Source organism: Salmo salar, chromosome ssa07, assembly GCF_905237065.1.
Source record: "Salmo salar chromosome ssa07, Ssal_v3.1, whole genome shotgun sequence".
NCBI lineage: Eukaryota > Metazoa > Chordata > Actinopteri > Salmoniformes > Salmonidae > Salmo > Salmo salar.
The window spans coordinates 68,548,107-68,575,802 of NC_059448.1; the positions used below are offsets into that span (position 1 = coordinate 68,548,107).

Below are 27,696 nucleotides of genomic sequence, written 5' to 3' on the forward strand. Positions count from 1 at the left end.
ACTAATGAAACAACACAGAATATGATCTACATGATCAGTCTCTGTGTGTAAAATAACAAGTGGTTCATGTGAAACTAACTCACAGCTAAAATGTAAAGAAAACAATCCAATGTTATTTGTTGTCTAGACTTTACTGCAAATGACACTCGAGTCTTGAGAACAAAACAATCCACTAATATTACAATTAGCCATGACAGCCTTTACAATAGAACGCTTGTTACCATGACAGCCTTTATAATAGAACGCTTGTTACCACGACAGCCTTTATAATAGAACGCTTGTTACCACGACAGCCTTTATAATAGAACGCTTGTGACCATGACAGCCTTTATAATAGAACGCTTGTTACCACGACAACCTTTATAATAGAACGCTTGTTACCATGACAGGCTTTATAATAGAACGCTTGTTACCATGACAGCCTTTATAATAGAACGCTTGTTACCATGACGGCCTTTATAATAGAACGCTTGTTACCACGACAGCCTTTATAATAGAACGCTTGTTACCATGACAGCCTTTATAATAGAACGCTTGTTACCACGACAGCCTTTATAATAGAACGCTTGCTACCATGACAGCCTTTATAATAGAACGCTTGTTACCACGACAGCCTTTACAATAGAACGCTTGTTACCATGACAGCCTTTATAATAGAACGCTTGTTACCACGACAGCCTTTATAATAGAACGCTTGTTACCACGACAGCCTTTATAATATAAGGCTTGTTACCATGACAGCCTTTATAATAGAACGCTTGTTACCACGACAGCCTTTATAATATAAGGCTTGTTACCATGACAGCCTTTATAATAGAACGCTTGTTACCACGACAGCCTTTATAATAGAACGCTTATTACCATGACAGCCTTTATAATAGAACGCTTGTTACCACGACAGCCTTTACAATAGAACGCTTGTTACCATGACAGCCTTTATAATAGAACGCTTGTTACCGTGACAGCCTTTATAACAGAACGCTTGTTACCATGACAGCCTTTATAATAGAACGCTTGTTACCATGACAGCCTTTATAATAGAACGCTTGTTACCATGACAGCCTGTATAATAGAACTCTTGTTACCATGACAGCCTTTATAATAGAACGCTTGTTACCACGACAGCCTTTATAATAGAACGCTTGTTACCACGACAGCCTGTATAATAGAACGCTTGTTACCACGACGGCCTTTATAATAGAACGCTTGTTACCATGACAACCTTTATAATAGAACGCTTGTTACCATGACGGCCTTTATAATAGAACGCTTGTTACCATGACAGCCTTTATAATAGAACGCTTGTTACCATGACAGCCTTTATAATAGAACGCTTGTTACCACGACAGCCTTTATAATAGAACGCTTGTTACCACGACAGCCTTTATAATAGAACGCTTGTTACCATGACAGCCTTTATAATAGAACGCTTGTTACCACGACAGCCTTTATAATAGAACGCTTGTTACCATGACAGCCTTTATAATAGAACGCTTGTTACCATGACAGCCTTTATAATAGAACGCTTGTTACCACGACAGCCTTTATAATAGAACGCTTGTTACCATGACAGCCTGTATAATAGAACGCTTGTTACCACGACAGCCTGTATAATAGAACGCTTGTTACCATGACAGCCTTTATAATAGAACGCTTGTTACCATGACAGCCTTTATAATAGAACGCTTGTTACCACGACAGCCTGTATAATAGAACGCTTGTTACCACGACAGCCTTTATAATAGAACGCTTGTTACCATGACAGCCTGTATAATAGAACGCTTGTTACCATGACAGCCTTTATAATAGAACGCTTGTTACCACGACAGCCTTTATAATAGAACGCTTGTTACCATGACAGCCTTTATAATAGAACGCTTGTTACCATGACAGCCTTTACAATAGAACGCTTGTTACCACGACAACCTTTATAATAGAACGCTTGTTACCATGACAGCCTTTACAATAGAACGCTTGTTACCACGACAGCCTTTATAATAGAACGCTTGTTACCACGACAGCCTTTATAATAGAACGCTTGTTACCACGACAGCCTTTATAATAGAACGCTTGTTACCACGACAGCCTTTATAATAGAACGCTTGTTACCACGACAGCCTTTATAATAGAACGCTTGTTACCACGACAGCCTGTATAATAGAACGCTTGTTACCATGACAGCCTTTATAATAGAATGCTTGTTACCACGACAGCCTTTATAATAGAATGCTTGTGACCACACACATCTAAATATTGCACTTGGGAAAGAAAAAAACTTCTTCAAGTAGTAATAGAATGAAACAAACAGGCATTCTATTGTTGTTCTATTATAGTGGCCACTATTTTAAACACCGATCAAGTGCAGAAGGCTACATGTGTGGAAAAATAACATGTTCTGAGTAAAACATGTAATAATCCCCCTTAATCACACGTTTTACTGTCAAATTCAACACAACTAAAGCAATATCTTTGGGCTACACATTATTACATTGTACACTTTCTGCCTGTGGACATCTGTTCTACAATGTGCTAGCAGAGCATGATACCCCAGAGCATGATACCTCAGAGCATGATACCCCAGAGGATGATACCCCAGAGCATGATACCCCAGAGCATGATACCCCAGAGCATGATACCCCAGAGCATGATACTGCTCATGATGTAGCTTCATCACCTTCTCACCCCCCGGTCTCCATGGTCAGGTTTCTCACCTAACGTTAGCTCTCCGTTATCGTTCAGGGGGAGTCGCTGCTGTAACCTTCTCACCCCCCGGTCTCCATGGTCAGGCTTCTCACCTAACGTTACCTCTCCGTTACTGTTCAGGGGGACGCGCTGCTGTAAGTTAACTGACAAACTGCCTTTCAACTCTCCCGCTCTTTCCAGAGCGCGTTGATGCTGTAACTAGCACGTTGGTTGTCTCTTCTCTCTCGTGTCTCGTGCTGCGTTCTGTTGTTATGTGAACGATTGGCTGAGCCTTGGATACAGCCAGTTTTGTTCCAAACACGCATCACTCGTTCGTTTACAGCCAGTAGTGATCCAAAGTCCCCCCCACCCCGCCCAAACTTTTCTCATAGGATCTACACAAATCACGTAGGTCACCTATTTTGGATTCAAAACAGGTCAATTTCGCAGAAAGCTGACTCGTTTGTATCCCTGAGATAGACAAGCGGGGCTCACTGGACAGACAGACAGGTCTACTGCTGCTAGACAGCTAATACTGGTGGGCACGCTCTACTCTCTGAGGGGGGCACGTTCAGTTAACCCCTCTGTCTGTCTCTCAGTGACAGGGTGGGTCATGGCAGGCGGGTGCAGGGGGAGGGAGAGGAGGGAAGTAGGGAGACACACAGACTTTCTGCTGACAGGTTCCATAGCAATGCAGGCAAACTTAAATCGGTTTTATCTCATTTCTACCAGCATGTCACATGAGCAACCAGAGTCGAAAAAAACTCCAGACCACCTTTACTCCACACACAGAGAAAAGCTCTCCCTCACCCTCCATTTGGCAAATCTGACCATAATTCTATCCTCCTGATTTCTGCTTAAAAGCAAAAATTAAAGCAGGAAGCACCAGTGAAAAAAGTGGTCAGATGAAGCAGATGCTAAACTACAGGACTGTTTTGTTATCACAGACTGGAACATGTTCCCGGGACTCTTCCGATGGCATTGAGGAGTACACCACATCAGTCACTGGCTTCGTCAATAAGTGCATCGATGACGTCGTCCCCACAGTGACTGTACGTACATACCCCAACCAGAAGCCATGGATTACAGGCAACATTCGCACTGAGCTAAAGGGTAGAGCTACCGCTTCAAGGTGCGGGACTCTAACCCGGAAGCTTATAAGAAATCCTGCTATGCCCTGCGACAAACCATTAAACAGGAAAAGCGTCAATACAGGGCTAAGATTGAATCATACTACACCGGCTCCGACGCTCGTCTTATGTGGCAGGGCTTGCAAACTATTACAGACTACAAAGGGAAGCACAGCCGTGAGCTGCCCAGTGACACGAGCCTACCAGACGAGCTAAATCACTTCTATGCTCGCTTCGAGGCAAGCAACACTGAGGCATGCATGAGAGCATCAGCTGTTCCGGACAACTGTGTGATCATGCTCTCCGTAGCCGATGTGAGTAAGACCTTTAAACAGGTCAACATTCACAAGGCTGCGGGGCCAGACGGATTACCAGGATGTGTTCTCCGGGCATGTGCTGACCAACTGGCAGGTGTCTTCACTGACATTTTCAACATGTCCCTGATTGAGTCTGTAATACCAACATGTTTCAAGCAGACCACCATAGTCCCTGTGCCCAAGAACACTAAGGTAACCTGCCTAAATGACTACCGACCCGTAGTACTCACGTCTGTAGCCATGAAGTGCTTTGAAAGGCTGGTAATGGCTCACATCAACACCATTATCCCAGAAATCCTAGACCCACTCCAATTTGCATAGCACACCAACAGATCCACAGATGATGCAATCTCTTTTGCACTCCACACTGCCCTTTCCCACCTGGACAATGGAACACCTATGTGAGAATGCTGTTCATTGACTACAGCTCAGTGTTCAACACCATAGTGCCTATAAAGCTCATCACTAAGCTAAGGATCCTGGGATTAAACACCTCCCTCTGCAACTGGATCCTGGACTTCCTGACGGGCCGCCCCCAGGTGGTGAGGGTATGTAGCAACACATCTGCCATGCTGATCCTCAACATTGGAGGTGCGTGCTCAGTCCCCTCCTGTACTCCCTGTTCACCCATCGGGGCTGTAGTGGAGCAGGTTGAGAGCTTCAAGTTCCTTGGTGTCCACATCACCAACAAACTAGAATGGTCCAAACACACCAAGAAAGTCGTGAAGAGGGCACGACAAAGCCATTTCCCCCTCAGGAAACTAAAAAGATTTGGCATGGGTCCTCAGATCCTCAAAAGGTTCTACAGCTGCACCATCGAGAGCATCCTGACTGGTTGCATCACTGCCTGGTACGGCAACTGCTCAGCCTCCGACCACAAGGTGGCACTACAGAGGGTAGTGCGTACGGCCCAGTACATCACTGGGGCCAAGCTGCCTGCAATCCAGGACCTCTACACCAGGCGGTGTTCAGAGGAAGGCCCTAAAAATTGTCAAAGACCCCAGCCACCCCAGTCATAGACTGTTCTCTCTACTACCGAATGGCAAGCGGTACCGGAGTGCCAAGTCTAGGACAAAAAGGCTTCTCAACAGTTTTTACCCCCAAGCCATAAGACTCCTGAACAGGTAATCAAATGGCTACCCGGACTACTTGCATTGTATACCCCCCCAACCCCTATTTTACATTGCATATATGATAAACAGAGAGTAGCAGCATAGTCACTTTAAATATACATTCATGTACATACTACCTCAATTGGCCCAACCAACCAGTGCCCCCGAACATTGGCTAACCGGGCTATCTGCATTGTATCCCGCCACCCGCCAACCCCTCTTTTTACGCTACTGCTACTCTCTGTTCATCATATATGCATAGTCACTTTAACCATATCTACATGTACATACTACCTCAATCAGCCTGACTAACCAGTGTCTGTATATAGCCTCTCTACTGCTACTCTCTGTTCATCATATATGCATAGTCACTTTAACCATGTCTACATGTACATACTACCTCAATCAGCCTGACTAACCAGTGTCTGTATGTAGCCTCTCTACTGTATGTAGTCTCTCTACTGTATATAGTCTCTCTACAGTATGTAGCCTCACTACTGCATATAGCCTCACTACTGTATATAGCCTCTACTGTATGTAGCCTCTCTACTGTATATAGCCTCTCTACTGTATATAGCCTCTCTACTGTATATAGCCTCACTACTGTATATAGCCTCTCTACTGTATATAGTCTCTCTACTGCATATAGCCTCACTACTGTATATAGCCTCTACTGTATGTAGCCTCTCTACTGTATATAGCCTCTCTACTGTATATAGCCTCTCTACTGTATATATCCTCTCTACTGTATATAGCCTCTCTACTGTATATAGCCTCACTACTGTATATAGCCTCTCTACTGTATATAGTCTCTCTACTGCATATAGCCTCACTACTGTATATAGCCTCTACTGTATGTAGCCTCTCTACTGTATATAGCCTCTCTACTGTATATAGCCTCTCTACTGCATATAGCCTCTCTACTCTATATAGTCTCTCTACTGTATATAGCCTCTACTGTATATAGCCTCTACTGTATATAGCCTCTCTACTGTATATAGCCTCTCTGCTGTATAAAGCCTCTCTACTGTATATAGCCTCTCTACTGTATATAACCTCTCTACTGTATATAGCCTCTCTACTGTATATAGCCTCTCTACTGTATATAACCTCTCTACTGTATATAGTCTCTCTACTGTATATAGCCTCTCTACTGTATATAGCCTCTCTACTGTATATAGCCTCTCTACTGTATATAGCCTCTCTACTGTATAAAGCCTCTCTACTGTATATAACCTCTCTACTGTATATAGCCTCTCTACTGTATATAGCCTCTCTACTGTATATAGCCTCTCTACTGTATATAACCTCTCTACTGTATATAGTCTCTCTACTGTATATAGCCTCTCTACTGTATATAGCCTCTCTACTGTATATAGCCTCTCTACTGTATATAGCCTCTCTACTGTATAAAGCCTCTCTACTGTATATAACCTCTCTACTGTATATAGCCTCTCTACTGTATATAGCCTCTCTACTGTATATAGCCTCTCTACTGTATATAGCCTCTCTACTGTATATAACCTCTCTACTGTATATAGCCTCTCTACTGTATATAGCCTCTCTACTGCTATTTTTCACTGTCTTTTTACTGTTGTTTTATTTCTTTACTTACATATTGTTCACCTAATACCTTTTTTGCACTGTTGGTTAGAGCCTGTAAGTAAGCATTTCACTGTAAGGTCTACTACACCTGTTGTATTCAGCATTTCACTGTAAGGTCTACTACACCTGTTGTATTCAGCATTTCACTGTAAGGTCTACTACACCTGTTGTATTCAGCATTTCACTGTAAGGTCTACTACACCTGTTGTATTCAGCATTTCACTGTAAGGTCTACTACACCTGCTGTATTCAGCATTTCACTGTGAGGTCTACTACACCTGTTGCATTCAGCATTTCACTGTAAGGTCTACACACCTGTTGTATTCAGCATTTCACTGTAAGGTCTACACCTGTTGTATTCAGCATTTCACTGTAAGGTCTACTACACCTGTTGTATTCAGCATTTCACTGTAAGGTCTACACCTGTTGTATTCAGCATTTCACTGTAAGGTCTACTACACCTGTTGTATTCAGCATTTCACTGTAAGGTCTACTACACCTGTTGTATTCAGCATTTCACTGTAAGGTCTACTACACCTGTTGTATTCAGCATTTCACTGTGAGGTCTACTACACCTGTTGTATTCAGCATTTCACTGTAAGGTCTACTACACCTGTTGTATTCAGCATTTCACTGTGAGGTCTACACCTGTTGTATTCAGCATTTCACTGTAAGGTCTACTACACCTGTTGTATTCAGCATTTCACTGTCAGGTCTACTACACCTGTTGTATTCAGCATTTCACTGTGAGGTCTACTACACCTGTTGTATTCAGCATTTCACTGTGAGGTCTACACCTGTTGTATTCAGCATTTCACTTTGAGGTCTACTACACCTGTTGTATTCAGCATTTCACTGTAAGGTCTACTACACCTGTTGTATTCAGCATTTCACTGTAAGGTCTACTACACCTGTTGTATTCAGCATTTCACTGTGAGGTCTACTACACCTGTTGTATTCAGCATTTCACTGTGAGGTCTACTACACCTGTTGTATTCAGCATTTCACTGTAAGGTCTACTACACCTGTTGTATTCAGCATTTCACTGTAAGGTCTACTACACCTGTTGTATTCAGCATTTCACTGTGAGGTCTACTACACCTGTTGTATTCAGCATTTCACTGTAAGGTCTACTACACCTGTTGTATTCAGCATTTCACTGTAAGGTCTACACCTGTTGTATTCAGCATTTCACTGTAAGGTCTACTACACCTGTTGTATTCAGTATTTCACTGTAAGGTCTACTACACCTGTTGTATTCAGCATTTCACTGTAAGGTCTACACCTGTTGTATTCAGCATTTCACTGTAAGGTCTACTACACCTGTTGTATTCAGCATTTCACTGTAAGGTCTACTACACCTGTTGTATTCAGCATTTCACTGTGAGGTCTACTACACCTGTTGTATTCAGCATTTCACTGTGAGGTCTACTACACCTGTTGTATTCAGCATTTCACTGTAAGGTCTACACCTGTTGTATTCGGCGCACATGACAAAAACTTTGATTTGATCCCTTGTATGACCGTCTTAAAACAATTCCACATGTTCGCTTAGCAGAACCCCAACCCCCATTTGAGAATGATACAATATGGATGCTGAATAGCCATTATATTCTCAATAAAAGATTACACACAAACAGAACCGTTTTCATGCACTTCTTTAATATATCTGTTTTTCCATATTCACAACAAATACATTAAGCTCTTTCATCATCTTTTTATATAATACAGTTCTTAAATTATTTCATTTTTTTTTTTTTTTACACAACATTTTTTTCTCAGAATGTCATTCTATCAAAATGTCTTCTTAATCCCTTTATTTCTTCATTTTAAAACATTTTATATATCTCATTCCATGTTGAGAGTCACCATGCCTCCTATTTAAAAACGGCCAGTATCTCCTTTATACAGCTATTTACAGACGACAACAATCATCTTCCAGAAGGATGAAGGTCTCAGTTGGAGGGGGCTTGTGGGAAACGTAGGCTTAAGGTGCAGGCAAGGACAGATGGGGGGGTTACAGAAAATAAAAAGAACAGCGAGAAAGGTTAGAAACCGTCTTACAGTAAAGTAATACAAATAGAAGTAAACCATAACAGGCAAAGCTTTGATGGAGAGAGGGACAACTCAACAGGTTGTCAGTAGAGTCCCATAGCTTTGATGGAGAGAGGGACAACTCAACAGGTTGTCAGAGTCTCATAGCTTTGATGGAGAGAGGGACAACTCAACAGGTTGTCAGTAGAGTCTCATAGCTTTGATGGAGAGAGGGACAACTCAACAGGTTGTCAGTAGAGTCCCATAGCTTTGATGGAGAGAGGGACAACTCAACAGGTTGTCAGTAGAGTCCCATAGCTTTGATGGAGAGAGGGACAACTCAACAGGTTGTCAGTAGAGTCTCATAGCTTTGATGGAGAGAGGGACAACTCAACAGGTTGTCAGTAGAGTCTCATAGCTTTGATGGAGAGAGGACAACAGGTTGTCAGTAGAGTCCCATAGCTTTGATGGAGAGAGGACAACTCAACAGGTTGTCAGTAGAGTCCCATAGCTTTGATGGAGAGAGGACAACAGGTTGTCAGAGTCTCATAGCTTTGATGGAGAGAGGGACAACTCAACAGGTTGTCAGTAGAGTCTCATAGCTTTGATGGAGAGAGGGACAACTCAACAGGTTGTCAGTAGAGTCTCATAGCTTTGATGGAGAGAGGGACAACTCAACAGGTTGTCAGTAGAGTCTCATAGCTTTGATGGAGAGAGGGACAACTCAACAGGTTGTCAGTAGAGTCTCATAGCTTTGATGGAGAGAGGGACAACTCAACAGGTTGTCAGTAGAGTCCCATAGCTTTGATGGAGAGAGGACAACTCAACAGGTTGTCAGTAGAGTCCCATAGCTTTGATGGAGAGAGGACAACAGGTTGTCAGTAGAGTCCCATAGCTTTGATGGAGAGAGGGACAACTCAACAGGTTGTCAGTAGAGTCCCATAGCTTTGATGGAGAGAGGACAACAGGTTGTCAGTAGAGTCCCATAGCTTTGATGGAGAGAGGACAACAGGTTGTCAGTAGAGTCCCATAGCTTTGATGGAGAGAGGGACAACTCAACAGGTTGTCAGTAGAGTCCCATAGCTTTGATGGAGAGAGGACAACAGGTTGTCAGTAGAGTCCCATAGCTTTGATGGAGAGAGGACAACAGGTTGTCAGTAGAGTCCCATAGCTTTGATGGAGAGAGGGACAACTCAACAGGTTGTCAGTAGAGTCCCATAGCTTTGATGGAGAGAGGACAACAGGTTGTCAGTAGAGTCCCATAGCTTTGATGGAGAGAGGACAACAGGTTGTCAGTAGAGTCCCATAGCTTTGATGGAGAGAGGGACAACTCAACAGGTTGTCAGTAGAGTCCCATAGCTTTGACAGACCAATGCTTGTGAAGACATCCACCTTTTTGCTGCAACAGCATATATATCATAACATAAAGAACATGGCTGTATGCATCCCAAATGGCACCATACTCCCTACATAGAGCCCTGTGGGCCCTGGTCAAAGGGGGGCACTATAAAGGGAATAGGGTGCCATTTGGGATGCCTGTCAATCTGTAAAATAATAAGGGCACTCGTAACAACTCCTTCCTGCCGTTAGCTCCCCGGGTCATATTTATTTCATCCTTTATTTAACAAGTCAGTTAAGGACAAATTCTTATTTACAATGATGGCCTACCCCTGGGCCAAACCCGGACGACGCTGGGTCAATTATGCGCCGCCCCTATGGGACTCCCAATCATCGGCCGGTTGTGATACAGCCTGGAATCGAACCAGGGTCTGTAGTGATGCCTCTAGCACTGAGAAGCAGTGCCTTAGACTGCTGCGCCACTCGGGAAAAAAAAACTTTATTTTACAGATATGCGCTGTTAGTTCCTCGGGGGGTCATATCCGCCGTTAGTTCCTCGGGGGGTCATATCCGCCGTTAGTTCCTCGGGGGGTCATATCCGCCGCTAGGTCCTCGGGGGGTCATATCCTCGGGGGTCACATCCGCCGTTAGTTCCTCGGGGGGTCACATCCGCCGTTAGTTCCTCGGGGGGTCATATCCGCCGCTAGTTCCTCGGGGGGGTCATATCCTCGGGGGGTCACATCCGCCGTTAGTTCCTCGGGGGGTCACATCCGCCGTTAGTTCCTCGGGGGGTCATATCCGCCGTTAGTTCCTCGGGGGGTCATATCCGCCGTTAGTTCCTCAGGGGGTCATATCCGCCACTAGTTCCTCGGGGGGTCACATCCGCCGTTAGTTCCTCGGGGGGTCATATCCGCCACTAGTTCCTCGGGGGGTCATATCCGCCGTTAGTTCCTCGGGGGGTCATATCCGCCGTTAGTTCCTCGGGGGGTCATATCCGCCGTTAGTTCCTCGGGGGGTCATATCCGCCGTTAGTTCCTCGGGGGGTCATATCCGCCGTTAGTTCCTCGGGGGGTCATATCCGCTGTTAGTTCCTCGGAGGGTCATATCCTCGGGGGTCATATCCGCCCGTTAGTTCCTCGGGGGGTCATATCCGCTGTTAGTTCCTCGGAGGGTCATATCCTCGGGGGTCATATCCGCCGTTAGTTCCTCGGGGGTCATATCCGCCGCTAGTTCCTCGGGGGGTCATATCCGCCGCTAGTTCCTCGGGGGGTCATATCCGCTGTTAGTTCCTCGGAGGGTCATATCCTCGGGGGGTCATATCCGCCGTTAGTTCCTCGGGGGGTCATATCCGCCGCTAGTTCCTCGGGGGGTCACATCCGCCGTTAGTTCCTCGGGGCGTCATATCCTCGGGGGTCATATCCGCTGTTAGTTCCTCGGGGGTCATATCCTCGGGGTCATATCCGCCGTTAGTTCCTCGGGGGGTCATATCCGCCGTTAGTTCCTCGGGGGTCATATCCGCCGTTAGTTCCTCGGGGGGTCATATCCGCCGTTAGTTCCTCGGGGGGGTCATATCCGCCGCTAGTTCCTCGGGGGGTCATATCCTCGGGGTCATATCCGCCGTTAGTTCCTCGGGGGGTCATATCCGCCGCTAGTTCCTCGGGGGGTCATATCCGCCGCTAGTTCCTCGGGGGGTCATACCCGCCGCTAGTTCCTCGGGGGGGTCATACCCGCCGCTAGTTCCTCGGGGGGTCATATCCGCCGCTAGTTCCTCGGGGGGTCACATCCGCCGCTAGTTCCTCGGGGGGTCATATCCGCCGCTAGTTCCTCGGGGCGTCACATCCGCCGCTAGTTCCTCGGGGGGTCATATCCGCCGCTAGTTCCTCGGGGGGTCATATCCGCCGCTAGTTCCTCGGGGGGGTCATACCCGCTGTTAGTTCCTCGGGGGGTCATATCCGCTGTTAGTTCCTCGGGGGTCATATCTTGGGTTGTGTCACAGTGAACTGAAGACAATGACCCAGTGTAATGGGAACGATGTCCTTCAGAAAAATCCATGACATTATACATCTCATGGCAGAAGTCTACATCTCTATTCTGGTTCATCTCCAGTATTCAAATTTGCTCTCCTGGACCTAATATATGGGCCAGTTTCCCAGACACAGTTTAAGCATAGTCCAGAACTAATAATGTAAAATGGTAGATTCTCCATTGAAAAAGTTATGACTCGTTTCTCAGCTGTAGAATATCTGTTCAGAGGTTCATAGAGGTCCTTTATCAAGTGTTTAATTCTTCACGTGACGACCGTGTCCCAAATGGAGCCCCTATTCCTTCTCCGGAACACTACCTGAGCCCCAAGTGCACCGTTAAAGGGAATAGGGAACTGTTTGGGATGTAGCCAATGCCCATTTTACACAGCCTTTGGCTTCCCCAGCAGAACATCCACTGTGTTTCCTTACAGATGGAACATGATGCGTTTAGGGTGTTATTCATCAACTCAAAATTCATGTTGTGACGGGATTTATTTGTTAATTAAAAAAAAATAATATAAAATAAAGGGAAGTCACCATTTTTGCTTCTTCGATAGATCTCTCACAAAGACACAAGCAGTTAAAACAAGACAGATGGCTCTCTCTCCCGGTCTCAAAGACAATTCAGAAAATGGCATTAACAAATTAGACAATATATTTTTTTCGCAGGCCTGCCTGTCAACAAAAAAAAAAAAAAGGCAAAACGACATCAACAAAAGACAAGTTAAAAACAGCTCCTTCGACCTTTCGACACACCGGAATGACAAATACAGCTGCTCGACTATAGAAAGGATAGGCATAAAAAAAATCAGACCACAGATTCCATTTTAATCCCCCACTCAAAAACACAGCTTCGGAGTGAAGTTTCCCCTTGGTACAGGTCTAGGATCAGCTGCTCCTACCCCAATCAGAACCTTAACCAACGGTGAGGGACATCCAATCAGTCCAGGGGCAACTTTAACCTACTCCCAACAACAACAAAACAAACCATTAAAATCCCACTAGTCTTTCAGCAGGCAGGAAGGTGATAGCAGCCATCTTGTTTACAGGTGCAAACAGGTGAATTGAGCTTCTGCTTCCTGTGTCTGTGATTAAAAAAACAATATCAAAGTCCACGACAAGAAGAGAAAGACTCGTTGGTAGGTTATCACATGCACTGCCCAGATAGCTTTTCACCAACAGAATCAGAGGTGTGTGTGTGTGTGTGTGTGTGTGTGAGAGATCGGATCGTGTTCTGTGAACATAGCCAAGCTGAGAGGAGAAGCCGAGTCTCGTTGAGGGAGAGCAGTGAAACTTGTAACAGCACAATGCAATGTAAAACCTCAGACTACAAGCAGCTGCTATCCAACATGTAGACTAAAGCAGAACCCTATTCAATCGTTCACTTCCGAGCGGGAATCTTGGGACGTAGCCTGGGATCTTCCTTCCTTCAGACTTCACTCGGACCTTCAGATAGAGGGAGTCCCATTGTACGGTGTTCTTGTAGCTTCCATCCTTCCTCGTACAAACTCACTACAAAAAGTCCGTCCCCCCCCCTTCTCCAAAATAAAGATGGTCAAACGTGTGGCATGTCGGTCAGAGAGACTCCCCGTCCTCCACACCCCTGTAGACTCCGTAATCCCCCCAAAACACCAAGTCTAAAGAGGCACTGGCAGCCATCTTAGATTCACACAGTTTCTTTCTAACAAACCTGTTGATAAAAGCGATGTGCTATCCCTTCAAAATAACAATCCTCGGCTGATTTAAAAAAAAAAAGGTTCTTTATGACGCTAACGTAGCGAGGGTGAGTTCCCCCACTTCTGGTTTTCAGGGGAAAAGGAAGTTAGGTTGAACATTACTGTATACCTGAAAAGCTGATGCTGGCGTTTTCTGGTCGACTCCACATCAGCTATCAAATGATCCAAAACAGGGGTTAAAACATGGAGTTTTGTTGAGGCAAATGACAAGGCAAGATCACGGAGTCTGGCAAAAATGTGGAAAGGGCATCCTTCATTTCGAAAATGGACAGATCTGTGAGAGGCGAGGGAAAGTCTCAGAACCTCTGTCCTTTCAGTGAAGCTTGAGTCGAGTGTATTCGCGTGTGGCCTATCACCGGGTAGGAATGCTTTGTAGTGACAGTAAAAACATTAACGATCTCGCCAACAAAGAAAAGCTCAGAACAGCATCCCCCCCCACCAATATCCTTAAAATCCCAAAAACAAACAAGAACTGGGGATTTATTTTCTTCAATAAATTAATCTTTCAAGTCCTCTTCCCACAGGGTCGACTCCACCCCCGTGAAATCCAGCTTATCAGCGATTGGCTTAGACCTGGCCCCTTCATCTCAGGTAACCAATGAGCAGGCAGGGAAGAAGTGTGGTTTCCTGTGCCTGTAGCGCCGCCCCTCTTCGTCAGGGAGGGAATGAGAAGGGGTGTGCTGCCCAAACCCTCAACCTCTAACCTCTCTTGACCCCCTAACCCCAATCCTGTCCTTGTGCTCTCAGTTACACTCCTCCTTCATCAGACCTACAGTCAAGAAGTGCTGTTCTCTCCTTTTGCACGATTCCCTTCTTCCTCTGGTTTGGTTTAACATTTCTTCAGTGTGTCTTCATTTGTGTATCTGCTATATGTGTCATTCAAGTTTTTCCTATTTTTTATCAGATTTTGTAAAAGTTTTTTCGATGTGGTGATTCCCCCAGCAGAGAAATCATCTGTAGAACTCCTGAGACGTGGAGCGGAGAGAGGAAGAAGCCGTCTTGTCTCTTCAGGTGTGGGAAGTAGAAAACAGCACGTTCTTTGAGACTAGTATGTTGGTTTTTGGTTAATGGATGAAGAAATCCACGGCAGGAACACAAGACTTGTTGAAGAGTGACGAGGGATGGACTGGCTGACTGGTGGAATCTGGATCAGCATCTTATTTAAATGCTGAAAACTCCCCTGGAAGGAAGAGACCAGAGATACGATCAGTGTGGAAGGAAGGAGAGATATGATCAGGTTGGAAGGAAGGAGAGATATGGTCAGTGTGGAAGGGAGGAGAGAGAAGATCAGGTTGGAAGAGACGAGAGAGACAGCAGCAGTACAGCGTGGAAGGGAGAGAGACAGCAGCAGTACAGCGTGGAAGGGAGAGAGACAGCAGCAGTACAGCGTGGAAGGGAGAGAGACAGCAGCAGTACAGCGTGGAAGGGAGAGAGGAGAGAGACAGCAGCAGTACAGCGTGGAAGGGAGAGAGGAGAGAGACAGCAGCAGTACAGCGTGGAAGGGAGAGAGGAGAGAGACAGCAGCAGTACAGCGTGGAAGGGGGAGAGGAGAGAGAGCAGCAGTACAGCGTGGAAGGGAGAGAGGAGAGAGACAGCAGTACAGCGTGCAAGGGAGAGAGGAGAGAGACAGCAGTACAGCGTGGAAGGGAGAGAGGAGAGAGACAGCAGTACAGGGTGGAAGGGAGAGAGGAGAGAGACAGCAGTACAGGGTGGAAGGGAGAGAGGAGAGAGACAGCAGTACAGCGTGGAAGGGAGAGAGGAGAGAGACAGCAGTACAGCGTGGAAGGGAGAGAGGAGAGAGACAGCAGTACAGGGTGGAAGGGAGAGAGGAGAGAGACAGCAGTACAGGGTGGAAGGGAGAGAGGAGAGAGACAGCAGTACAGCGTGGAAGGGAGAGAGGAGAGAGACAGCAGTACAGCGTGGAAGGGAGAGAGGAGAGAGACAGCAGTACAGCGTGGAAGGGAGAGAGGAGAGAGACAGCAGTACAGCGTACAAGGGAGAGAGGAGAGAGACAGCAGTACAGCGTGGAAGGGAGAGAGGAGAGAGACAGCAGTACAGCGTGGAAGGGAGAGAGGAGAGAGACAGCAGTACAGCGTGGAAGGGAGAGAGGAGAGAGACAGCAGTACAGCGTGGAAGGGAGAGAGGAGAGAGACAGCAGTACAGCGTGGAAGGGAGAGAGAGAGAGAGAGACAGCAGTACAGCGTGGAAGGGAGAGAGGAGAGAGACAGCAGTACAGGGTGGAAGGGAGAGAGGAGAGAGACAGCAGTACAGCGTGGAAGGGAGAGGAGAGAGAGACAGCAGTACAGCGTGGAAGGGAGAGAGGAGAGAGACAGCAGTACAGCGTGGAAGGGAGACAGCAGTTCTGTTCTGATGTGATAAATGAGCCTTATTCATTGTGTCTATGTTACAATCCTATCTATTATTTCAACAGGCCAAATCGTTGATGACAGAATAGTTACGTGAGCACGTTTAAAATGGCAGTAACACTCTTTACATGGAGAGATGATGGGAACCCCCTCACCATATCCCCCCTGTATAGGGGTTTTGGGGGAGGCGCAGGCGTACAGGCTGAAGTCCTCCGTCTGGAACCCGGCTCGGTTCAGTGAGGGTTCCGACGCGGAGCGGTGGATCTTGGGTAAAGAACGCGCCAGAAGCTCAATGGACGCCAGGATCTGACGGAGGAGGTCAGAGGTTAAAAAGAGACGGTCACCACCAACAAGGTTAATAAGTCATCACTAGCCAATCACCTATCTCGAATCACTCGTCTCAAATAGGGACAAAGCTGACAGCAAGTCAGAGAATCTTAGATTCAGGCTGTCAGCAGAACCTCAGCTGGGCTTTCCAGCAGCTTTTAAACACAGTGAGACGTCAGTGTGAATTTATTTCTAATGCTCTGAGGCCACCTGGTGGTGGAACTAACACGTTCTCCTTCATCCATACAAGCAAAACAACTCCAAGGAGGGCTGGCTCGGTCCCCACACAGGTTACCAGCCTTAACCCACACAGGTTACCAGCCTTAACCCACACAGGTTACCAGCCTTAACCCACACAGGTTACCAGCCTTAACCCACACAGGTTACCAGCCTTAACCCACACAGGTTACCAGCCTTTTAACCTGTCTGGGCCAGTGGGACGCTTGCGTCCCACCCTAATCAACAGCCAGTGGAATCGCGTCGCGCTAAATGCAAAACCTCACAAATGCTATAACTTCAATTTCTCAAACATATGACTATTTTACACCGTTTTATAGATACACCTCTCCTGAATCGAACCACGTTGTCCGATTTCAAAAAGGCTTTACAGCAAAAGCAAAACATTAGATTATGTCAGCAGAGTACCCAGCCAGAAATAATCACACAGCCATTTTCAAAGCAACTAGCATGCATCACAAATACCCAAAACACAGCTAAATGCAGCACTAACCTTTGACAACCTTCATCAGATGATACTCCTAGGACATCATGTTACACAACACATGCATTTTTTGTTCGATAAAGTTCATATTTATATATAAAAACAGCATTTTACATCGGCGCATGACGTTCAGAAAATCTTTTCCCTCAAATGCTTCCGATGATCAGCGCTACAATTTACAAAATTACTATTCGAAAACATTGTTAAAATGTAATATTGTCATTCAAAGACTTATAGATTAACATGTCTTGAATGCCATCTCTTTGCCAGATTTAAAAATAACTTTACTGGGAAATCACACTTTGCAATAAACGACGTGGTATGCCCAGAAAAATAGTCTAGGCTATAAATGTTGGAGCCATCTTGGAACGATCAACCATCTAAAATACTATTGTAAATAATCCCTTACCTTTGATTATCTTTATCAGAAGGCACTTCTAGGAATCCCAGGTCCATAACAAATGTAGTTTTGTTCAAAAAAGTTAATAATTTATGTCCCAATAGTGTTAGCGCGCTCCGAAGGCTAGTGAAAATGTACCGTGTGCGTCTGACTTGTCGTCAGGAATGAGCAAAAAAAATATATTTAAGTTCGTTCAAACATGTCAAACGTTGTATAACATAAATCTTTAGGGGCTTTTTCAACCAGGGCTTCAATAATATTCCATTGGGACGGTTGCATTGTCTTTCAAAACGTTTCGAAAAGGGAGAGTACCCATGGGCGCCGACGTCACAATGGTAATGGCCCATCCCCTGTGACCAAGGTAAACATCCTCTCTTTCAGTCAATTTTGATAGGAGACTCAAACCACTTTGTAAAGACTGGGGACATCTAGTGGAAGCCATAGGAAGTGCTAAATGAATCACAAGCCCCTGTGTGTTTCAATGGCAAATGTTTGAAGTGATATCCACACATCAGATTTCAGTTTCCTGTCAGGATTTGTCTCAGGGTTTTGACTGCCATATGAGTTCTGTTATACTCACAGACACCATTCAAACAGTTTTAGAAACTTTAGGGTGTTTTCTATCCAAATCAAACAATTATATGCATATTCTAGTTACTGGGCAGGAGTAGTAACCAGATTTAAATCGGGTACGTTTTTTTATCCGGCCGTGCAAATACTGCCCACTAGCCCTAACAGGTTTTAACCCAGAACAGGTTACCAGCCTTAAAACCCACAACAGGTTACCAGCCTTAAAACCCACAACAGGTTACCAGCCTTAAAACCCACAACAGGTTACCAGCCTTAAAACCCACAACAGGTTACCAGCCTTAACCCACAACAGGTTACCAGCCTTAAAACCCACAACAGGTTACCAGCCTTAAAACCCACAACAGGTTACCAGCCTTAAAACCCACAACAGGTTACCAGCCTTAAAACCCACAACAGGTTACCAGCCTTAAAACCCACAACAGGTTACCAGCCTTAACCCACAACAGGTTACCAGCCTTAACCCACAACAGGTTACCAGCCTTAACCCACAACAGGTTACCAGCCTTAACCCACAACAGGTTACCAGCCTTAACCCACAACAGGTTACCAGCCTTAACCCACAACAGGTTACCAGCCTTAACCCACAACAGGTTACCAGCCTTAACCCACAACAGGTTACCAGCCTTAACCCACAACAGGTTACCAGCCTTTTAACCCACAACAGGTTACCAGCCTTTTAACCCACAACAGCTTACCAGCCTTAACCACATGAGCAGGAAGATGTTTCTGTTGAGGTGGATATCTTGGTCATTTTAAAACATTCAGCTCAACCCCTGGCATGTACAGTGAAGAGGCCTCCAGGGTTACCCGGGGGAACAGGGCCCGTCTCCAGCGTTACCCGGGGGAACAGGGTCTCGTCTCCAGGGTTACCCGAGGGAACAGGGTCCCGTCTCCAGGGTTACCCGAGGGAACAGGGTCCCGTCTCCAGGGTTACCCGAGGGAACAGGGTCCCGTCTCCAGCGTTACCTGAGGGAACAGGGTCCCGTCTCCAGGGTTACCTGAGGGAACAGGGTCCCGTCTCCAGGGTTACCCGAGGGAACAGGGTCCCGTCTCCAGGGTTACCCGAGGGAACAGGGTCCCGTCTCCAGGGTTACCCGAGGGAACAGGGTCCCGTCTCCAGGGTTACCCGAGGGAACAGGGTCCCGTCTCCAGGGTTACCTGAGGGAACAGGGGTCCGTCTCCAGGGTTACCCGGGGGAACAGGGGTCCGTCTCCAGGGTTACCTGAGGGAACAGGGTCCCGTCTCCAGGGTTACCCGGGGAACAGGGGTCCGTCTCCAGGGTTACCTGAGGGAACAGGGTCCCGTCTCCAGGGTTACCCGGGGGAACAGGGGTCCGTCTCCAGCGTTACCTGAGGGAACAGGGTCCCGTCTCCAGGGTTACCCGGGGGAACAGGGGTCCGTCTCCAGGGTTACCTGAGGGAACAGGGTCCCGTCTCCAGGGTTACCCGGGGGAACAGGGGTCCGTCTCCAGCGTTACCTGAGGGAACAGGGTCCCGTCTCCAGGGTTACCCGGGGGAACAGGGGTCCGTCTCCAGGGTTACCTGAGGGAACAGGGTCCCGTCTCCAGGGTTACCTGGGGGAACAGGGTCCCGTCTCCAGGGTTACCCGGGGGAACAGGGTCCCGTCTCCAGGGTTACCCGGGGGAACAGGGGTCCGTCTCCAGGGTTACCTGAGGGAACAGGGTCCCGTCTCCAGGGTTACCTGGGGGAACAGGGTCCCGTCTCCAGGGTTACCCGGGGGAACAGGGTCCGTCTCCAGGGTTACCTGAGGGAACAGGGTCCCGTCTCCAGGGTTACCTGAGGGAACAGGGGCCGTTCCTCTCTCTTCTTCTTCATACAGTCAGCCATCAGCCTCCTCATGGCTTTAGGACAGTTGGAGCGCACCTTACTGAGGTCAGGAGACAGGTAGCCCCGACCCACCATGAAGATTATCTAGAGGAGAGAGGTAGAGGATCAGGTCAGGGGTAGGAGACCTTGCTCAGGTAGGACAGGACCCCAGACATCAACTCATAGAGAACATTATAAATATATAAATAAATATAAATATATAAATAAATATAAATATATAAATAAATAAATAAATATATAAATAAATATAAATATATAAATAAATAAATAAATATATATATATATAACAGTAGAGATATCTACCTGGTCTCTGTTATTGATGTTGGAGTAGGGCAAGGCCCCAGACATCAACTCATAGAGAACAATCCCGAAGGCGTAAACGTCAGACTGGAAGCTGTAAGGGTTCTTATCCTGCAGGCGGATCACTTCTGGGGCCTACAGACAGACAGGGAGCAGCAGAGTCACACAGTTTACCAGATACACAGCCACACTGGCAGGGTTGGGCTCAATTCCAGTCAAGTCAGGAAGTACACTGACAATTGCAATTCTCGTCCAGGAGGAACATTTGGAATTAGAATTGTTTTGGTTTACTTCCTGAATTGACTTGAACCCTGGGTCTCAAAAGTATTGTCCTTGTTCCTGCCATCATCGCCTCCCTCTCAAACCGCACTGGAGGACAAGATTTGAGGTACCTCCCCCAGACCATTTCCTCCAATGAGTTGAGGTACCTCCCCCCAGACCATTTCCTCCAATGAGTTGAGGTAACCCCCCCCCCCCCCAGACCCTCTCCTCCAATGAGTTTTGAGGTACCTCCCCCCCAGACCCTCTCCTCCAATGAGTTTTGAGATGGAGGCCAGAAGAGAGGAGGTAAGGAACTGAGGAAAGACTAATTGTGTCAGAGCTCATGTCACATTCAGACTGATGCATTTATTCACTGTTTTCCTAAAAACAACTGATATCTGATCCTTTCAGAGCAGCTCTGATAACGTACATCACATTCTAATAATGTAGAATAATGTGGTTAGAGGGTTGGGCCAGTAACCGGAAGGTTGCGGATCGAATTCCCGAGCTGACAAGGTAAAGAAATCTGTCATTCTGCCCCGAGCAAGGCAGAAGAGTTTGTGGGTTAAATGCGGAAGACATATTTCAGTTGAATACATTTAGTTGGACAACTGACTAGGTATCCCCCTTTCCCTAGATTGAATTCTCTTGCTAGTTGTTTAGTCTATTCAGGTTCTCCTCTTTATCCCTGCAGTATCACTCACCATCCACAGGATGGAGCCAGAGAGCTGTTCAAACTGGTGGGAGCCGCTCCAGCGTGACTTCACTGTGGCCAGGCCGAAGTCTCCTATCTTCACCGTCAGGTCCTCGTGTAAGAAGATGTCTGGGAGGAGAGGGGTTAAGGAAAAGAGAGAGAGGGGAGCTAGCTCCGTCTGGCGGGAGGGGAGCTAGCTCCGTCTGGCGGGAGGGGAGCTAGCTCCGTCTGGCGGGAGGGGAGCTAGCTCCGTCTGGCGGGAGGGGAGCTAGCTCCGTCTGGCGGGAGGGGAGCTAGCTCCGTCTGGCGGGAGGGGAGCTAGCTCCGTCTGGGGGAGGGGAGCTAGCTCCGTCTGGGGGAGGGGGAGCTAGCTCCGTCTGGGGGAGGGGAGCTAGCTCCATCTGGGGGGGAGGGAGCTAGCTCCGTCTGGGGGGAGGGGGAGGTAGCTCCGTCTGGGGGAGGGGGAGGTAGCTCCGTCTGGGCGGGAGGGGGGCTAGCTCCGTCTGGGGGGAGGGGAGCTAGCTCCGTCTGGGGGAGGGGAGCTAGCTCCGTCTGGGGGAGAGAGAGGGGAGCTAGCTCCGTCTGGGGGGAGAGAGGGGAGCTAGCTCCGTCTGGGGGAGGAGAGAGGGAGCTAGCTCCGTCTGGGGGAGGAGAGAGGGGAGCTAGCTCCGTCTGGGGGGAGGAGAGAGGGGAGCTAGCTCCGTCTGGGGGGAGGAGAGAGGGGGAGCTAGCTCCGTCTGGGGGGAGGAGAGAGGGGAGCTAGCTCCGTCTGGGGGGAGGAGAGAACCATGGATGTATCGGCTGGTGGCTGTCCATGCCAATTCATCAACTAACACCCTTGTCTTTGTCTCACCTAGTTCACCTGAAGACGGCTGCACTAACAGGAAGTCCCTCTGGATAACAGCGTCCTGCTAAATGACTACAACGTAAAAACAGATCTGAACACAGGACTATATCCTATCAACGACTTGTGATCAGGTGACACAGCAGAGAGAGGTGATTATGACGGCCTCCCTTATAGGTGGGTCAAAGGTCAAACAAGACTGTGAAAGGTGCTTGTTGGAACAGGTGAAAGGTCAGGGGTCAGAGAGGATACTGTTGCTCTTCAGATCTCTGTGGATGATGGATTTGGCGTGCAGATAACTAGGGAGGAAAAACCACAAGAATCCCAGGATAGTTAGTACCGTAAATTCTGGACTATAAGCCGCAACTTTTTTCCCCACGCTTTGAACCTCGCGGCTTAAAACAATGACGCGGTTAATATATGGATTTTTCCAGCTTTCAATTTTTTTTTCTCCAAAAAAAAACACATTCTGTGACGTGCTAATTTTTTTGCCGGCATGAAGCTTTCATCAGACCAATGAAATTGCCGAACGGGTTAAGGTCAAACAACTTTTTTGTTTACTGTTAAATTTGTTTACTGTTGTTTACTGATTAAATCGAGCACTCTCAAACTTCCCATCATTCTGATTACGGTAGTCATTTTGTCACCCTCATCATGGCAAAGACACGGAGAAATGCATATGATGCAGCTTTCAAGTTGAAGGCGATTGATCTGGCTGTTGGAAAAGGAAATAGAGCTGCTGCACGGGAGCTTGGTCTTAATGAGTCGATGATAAGACGTTGGAAACAGCAGCGTGAGGAATTGACTCAGTGCAAAAAGACAACTAAAGCTTACTGCTAATTTTTAATTTTTGTTACAAGCCGTGTTTCGTTAAAGCCTATTTATTTTTGTTACAAGCCGTGTTTCGTTAAAGCCTGTGTAAAGTTCATTTGTTTCAATGTACCGGTAGGCACCTGCGGCTTATAGACATTCAGTGGGTGCGGCTTATATTCAGGTGCGCTTAATAGTCCGGAAATTACGGTAATCAATAAACAGTACACATGTTTACAGTCCCAGGTTAGTTAGTAATCAATAAACGTTTACAGTGCCAGGTTAGTTAGTAATCAATAAACATGTTTACAGCCCAGGTTAGTTAGTAATCAATAAACACTGGTACACCAGTCTGTCCATGTTAAGACTCTCCTAACCTCCACTGTACCAGTCAGTCCATGTTAAGACTCTCCTAACCTCCACTGTACCAGTCTGTCCATGTTAAGACTCTCCTAACCTCCACTGTACCAGTCTGTCCATGTTAAGACTCTCCTAACCTCCACTGTACCAGTCAGTCCATGTTAAGACTAACCTCCACTGTACCAGTCTGTCCATGTTAAGACTCTCCTAACCTCCACTGTACCAGTCTGTCCATGTTAAGACTCTCCTAACCTCCACTGTACCAGTCTGTCCATGTTAAGACTCTCCTAACCTCCACTGTACCAGTCAGTCCATGTTAAGACTAACCTCCACTGTACCAGTCTGTCCATGTTAAGACTCTCCTAACCTCCACTGTACCAGTCTGTCCATGTTAAGACTCTCCTAACCTCCACTGTACCAGTCAGTCCATGTTAAGACTCTCCTAACCTCCACTGTACCAGTCTGTCCATGTTAAGACTCTCCTAACCTCCACTGTACCAGTCTGTCCATGTTAAGACTCTCCTAACCTCCACTGTCCCAGTCAGTCCATGTTAAGCCTCTCCTAACCTCCACTGTACCAGTCAGTCCATGTTAAGACTAACCTCCACTGTACCAGTCTGTCCATGTTAAGACTCTCCTAACCTCCACTGTACCAGTCTGTCCATGTTAAGCCTCTCCTAACCTCCACTGTACCAGTCAGTCCATGTTAAGACTCTCCTAACCTCCACTGTACCAGTCTGTCCATGTTAAGCCTCTCCTAACCTCCACTGTCCCAGTCTGTCCATGTTAAGACTCTCCTAACCTCCACTGTACCAGTCAGTCCATGTTAAGCCTCTCCTAACCTCCACTGTACCAGTCAGTCCATGTTAAGACTCTCCTAACCTCCACTGTACCAGTCAGTCCATGTTAAGACTGTCCTAACCTCCACTGTACCAGTCAGTCCATGTTAAGACTCTCCTAACCTCCACTGTACCAGTCAGTCCATGTTAAGACTCTCCTAACCTCCACTGTACCAGTCAGTCCATGTTAAGACTCTCCTAACCTCCACTGTACCAGTCAGTCCATGTTAAGACTCTCCTAACCTCCACTGTACCAGTCTGTCCATGTTAAGATGCATCCCAAATAGCAGCCTATTCCCTATGGTCTGAGACTAGTTCTGGGAACAGGGTGCTAGTCGGGGTGCATCCCGTGTGTTGTGGATTAACTCACTCCATGCCCTGTGCCGTCTGCCGGGCGATGTCTATGAGCTTGATCATCTCAAACTTGGTCTCTATGATGTGTAGGTGGTGGTAGAGGGAGGAGCCCTCACACCACTGGGTCACGATGGCCAGCTGAGGCTTGGTGGTGTAACCCATGAACAACAGGATGTTGACGTGACGCGTCTTCCTGTTAGGGAACAGGGGGAGGACATCAAAACCACTGAGAAGGAGCTTTCAGCTCTCCATCCGGCATGTTATTTCATGGCAAAAACAGAAGCCCCGTTTACACATGGCAAAAACAGAAGCCCCGTTTACACATGACAAAAACAGAAGCCCCGTTTACACATGGCAAAAACAGAAGCCCCGTTTACACATGACAAAAACGGAAGCCCCGTTTACACATGACAAAAACGGAAGCCCCGTTTACACATGACAAAAACAGAAGCCCCGTTTACACATGACAAAAACAGAAGCCCCGTTTACACATGACAAAAACAGAAGCCCCGTTTACACATGACAAAAACAGAAGCCCCGTTTACACATGACAAAAACAGAAGCCCCGTTTACACATGACAAAACGGAAGCCCCGTTTACACATGACAAAAACAGAAGCCCCGTTTACACATGACAAAAACAGAAGCCCCGTTTACACATGACAAAAACAGAAGCCCCGTTTACACATGACAAAAACAGAAGCCCCGTTTACACATGACAAAAACAGAAGCCCCGTTTACACATGACAAAAACAGAAGCCCCGTTTACACATGACAAAAACAGAAGCCCCGTTTACACATGACAAAAACAGAAGCCCCGTTTACACATGACAAAAACAGAAGCCCCGTTTACACGACAAAAACAGAAGCCCGTTTACACATGACAAAAACAGAAGCCCGTTTACACATGACAAAAACAGAAGCCCCGTTTACACATGACAAAACGGAAGCCCCGTTTACACATGACAAAAACAGAAGCCCCGTTTACACATGGCAAAAACAGAAGCCCCGTTTACACATGACAAAAACAGAAGCCCCGTTATTTCATGACAAAACAGAAGCCCCGTTTACACTATACTTGTCGGTTAGACTGTATATCCCAACACACCTAAGACCTGGAAGGTAGCAGTTAATTACCTCAACATCTGCAGTAAAACTAGTATTCTACATGACTTAACCGTTAATGCGTCTTACCGGAGGACTCCCACTTCGTTCTTAAAGGCCTGTAGCTGCTGTGGGGTGGGAGCTGTAACGTTCAGCATCTTTACCGCCACGTCGCCGTGCCACTTGCCCTTGAAAACGGTTCCAAAGGATCCAGATCCTATCCTCTGACCCAGGGTGATCTGACCTTCTGGGATCTCCCAGTCGTCACTAGAGTCCCGTCTGCCCAGGGTTTTCTACGGAGGGGGGGACACACACACAGAGACGGTTTACTTCCTGCTTTACAACAGAGCCGGTGCAGTCTTAAAGTGGCGGCGCACGGTTGAAGGGCTCTGTGCATTTCACCACACTAATGTGGTTTTTTTACTAGGTCTTTCTCCATCTGAATAGCTGGGCATTTATAGCCATCTTGCCAACTCCTAGTGTCATTGTTTGGCATCTCCATCTTATTGTAAACTTATTGATCCTGCTTTGTGATACACCAATCAGCTCTAAGAAGGTCTGTGTTACTTATACACCAATCAGCTCTAAGAAGGTCTGTGTTACTTATACACCAATCAGCTCTAAGAAGGTCTGTGTTATACACCAATCAGCTCTAAGAAGGTCTGTGTTACTTATACACCAATCAGCTCTAAGAAGGTCTGTGTTACTTATACACCAATCAGCTCTAAGAAGGTCTGTGTTACTTATACACCAATCAGCTCTAAGAAGGTCTGTGTTACTTATACACCAATCAGCTCTAAGAAGGTCTGTGTTACTTATACACCAATCAGCTCTAAGAAGGTCTGTGTTACTTATACACCAATCAGCTCTAAGAAGGTCTGTGTTACTTATACACCAATCAGCTCTAAGAAGGTCTGTGTTTTGTAGCGGTCGCGTCTCACCATCTTATTGCGGTCGTCAGACGAGGACGATGACTTCCTCTCTCTCTGTGGACACGGAGACTTCTGAGGAGCCTTCACATTGGTCAATGAGCCAGGCAGCGAGGCCGGAGGCGTGGCCGACAGCCCTGCAGTCGACCCTAATTGGAAGTAGGAGAGGGAGGGAGGGGTTAGGGAGGGAGGGAGGGAGGGTGGAGGAGGAAAACAAAACAAAAGATGAGGATGAGAAGAAACGGAGGGCCAACAGAAGGCAGTAGGAGGAGGAAGAGGAGGAAGACAGGGATTGAGTGACAAGAGAAGGGATATGTCCAGTCCCAAAATGACCCCTAGACCCTAAGCCCTAGGATCGACCCCTAGACCCTATGAGGTCGATAATAGGGTCAACCATAGGGTCTAGGGGTCAACCATAGGGCAGGGTTCCCCAATGGGCGATTTTATTTGGCCCCCAAAATGTTCAGATCAAAAATATTTTGTATAAATTGTATTAATAATTTTTCATTAAATTAGACAAAAGAGAGTGTAAAATCATCAGAAAATGAGTTCAGTGATTTTAAATTTAGGAAATCTGTCCAACTATTCCAACACATAAATAGAGACTGACGTGATCGTATCCCAATGTAATCAAGGTTTGAAATGATTCTGTTTTTCCTGAAATATTATATCTCTCTGTTTGGGATACTTGCGGTTAATTTGCAGCGATACAAATGATTTATAACTATGTTCCAGAAACCATTTACCATCCTCTCAAGGATGGTAAACAAATTGGACCCACTGCTGAATGTAATTGGGGATCCTTGGCGTAGGGTCTAGGGGTCAGTTTGGGATTGGGCCATAGAGTGGGTTTCAGAGAACAGGAGGGTTGAGGGGAGTCAGTGTTGTGTCCTGGGGGTGTTGGAGGTAGGGGGGGTGTCACAGTGGGAGGTGGTACTGATGTTAACAGAACTGATGACTTCTACTCTTGTG

General features: G+C 46.8%; 1 protein-coding gene across 1 annotated transcript in view; it reads right to left on the reverse strand.

The window, feature by feature from the left end:
* Positions 1-8,487: 8,487 nt before the first annotated feature.
* Positions 8,488-27,696, reverse strand: part of LOC106609852 (serine/threonine-protein kinase B-raf-like) — a 56,350-nt gene continuing 37,141 nt past the window's right edge. The window contains 9 exon segments of the mRNA XM_045722498.1: positions 8,488-15,158; positions 16,500-16,650; positions 20,180-20,314; positions 20,534-20,665; positions 21,496-21,614; positions 22,582-22,628; positions 24,709-24,885; positions 25,886-26,088; positions 26,737-26,873. Of these exon segments, the coding sequence (XP_045578454.1) occupies positions 15,136-15,158; positions 16,500-16,650; positions 20,180-20,314; positions 20,534-20,665; positions 21,496-21,614; positions 22,582-22,628; positions 24,709-24,885; positions 25,886-26,088; positions 26,737-26,873 (1,124 nt within the window). The 3' untranslated portion in view covers positions 8,488-15,135.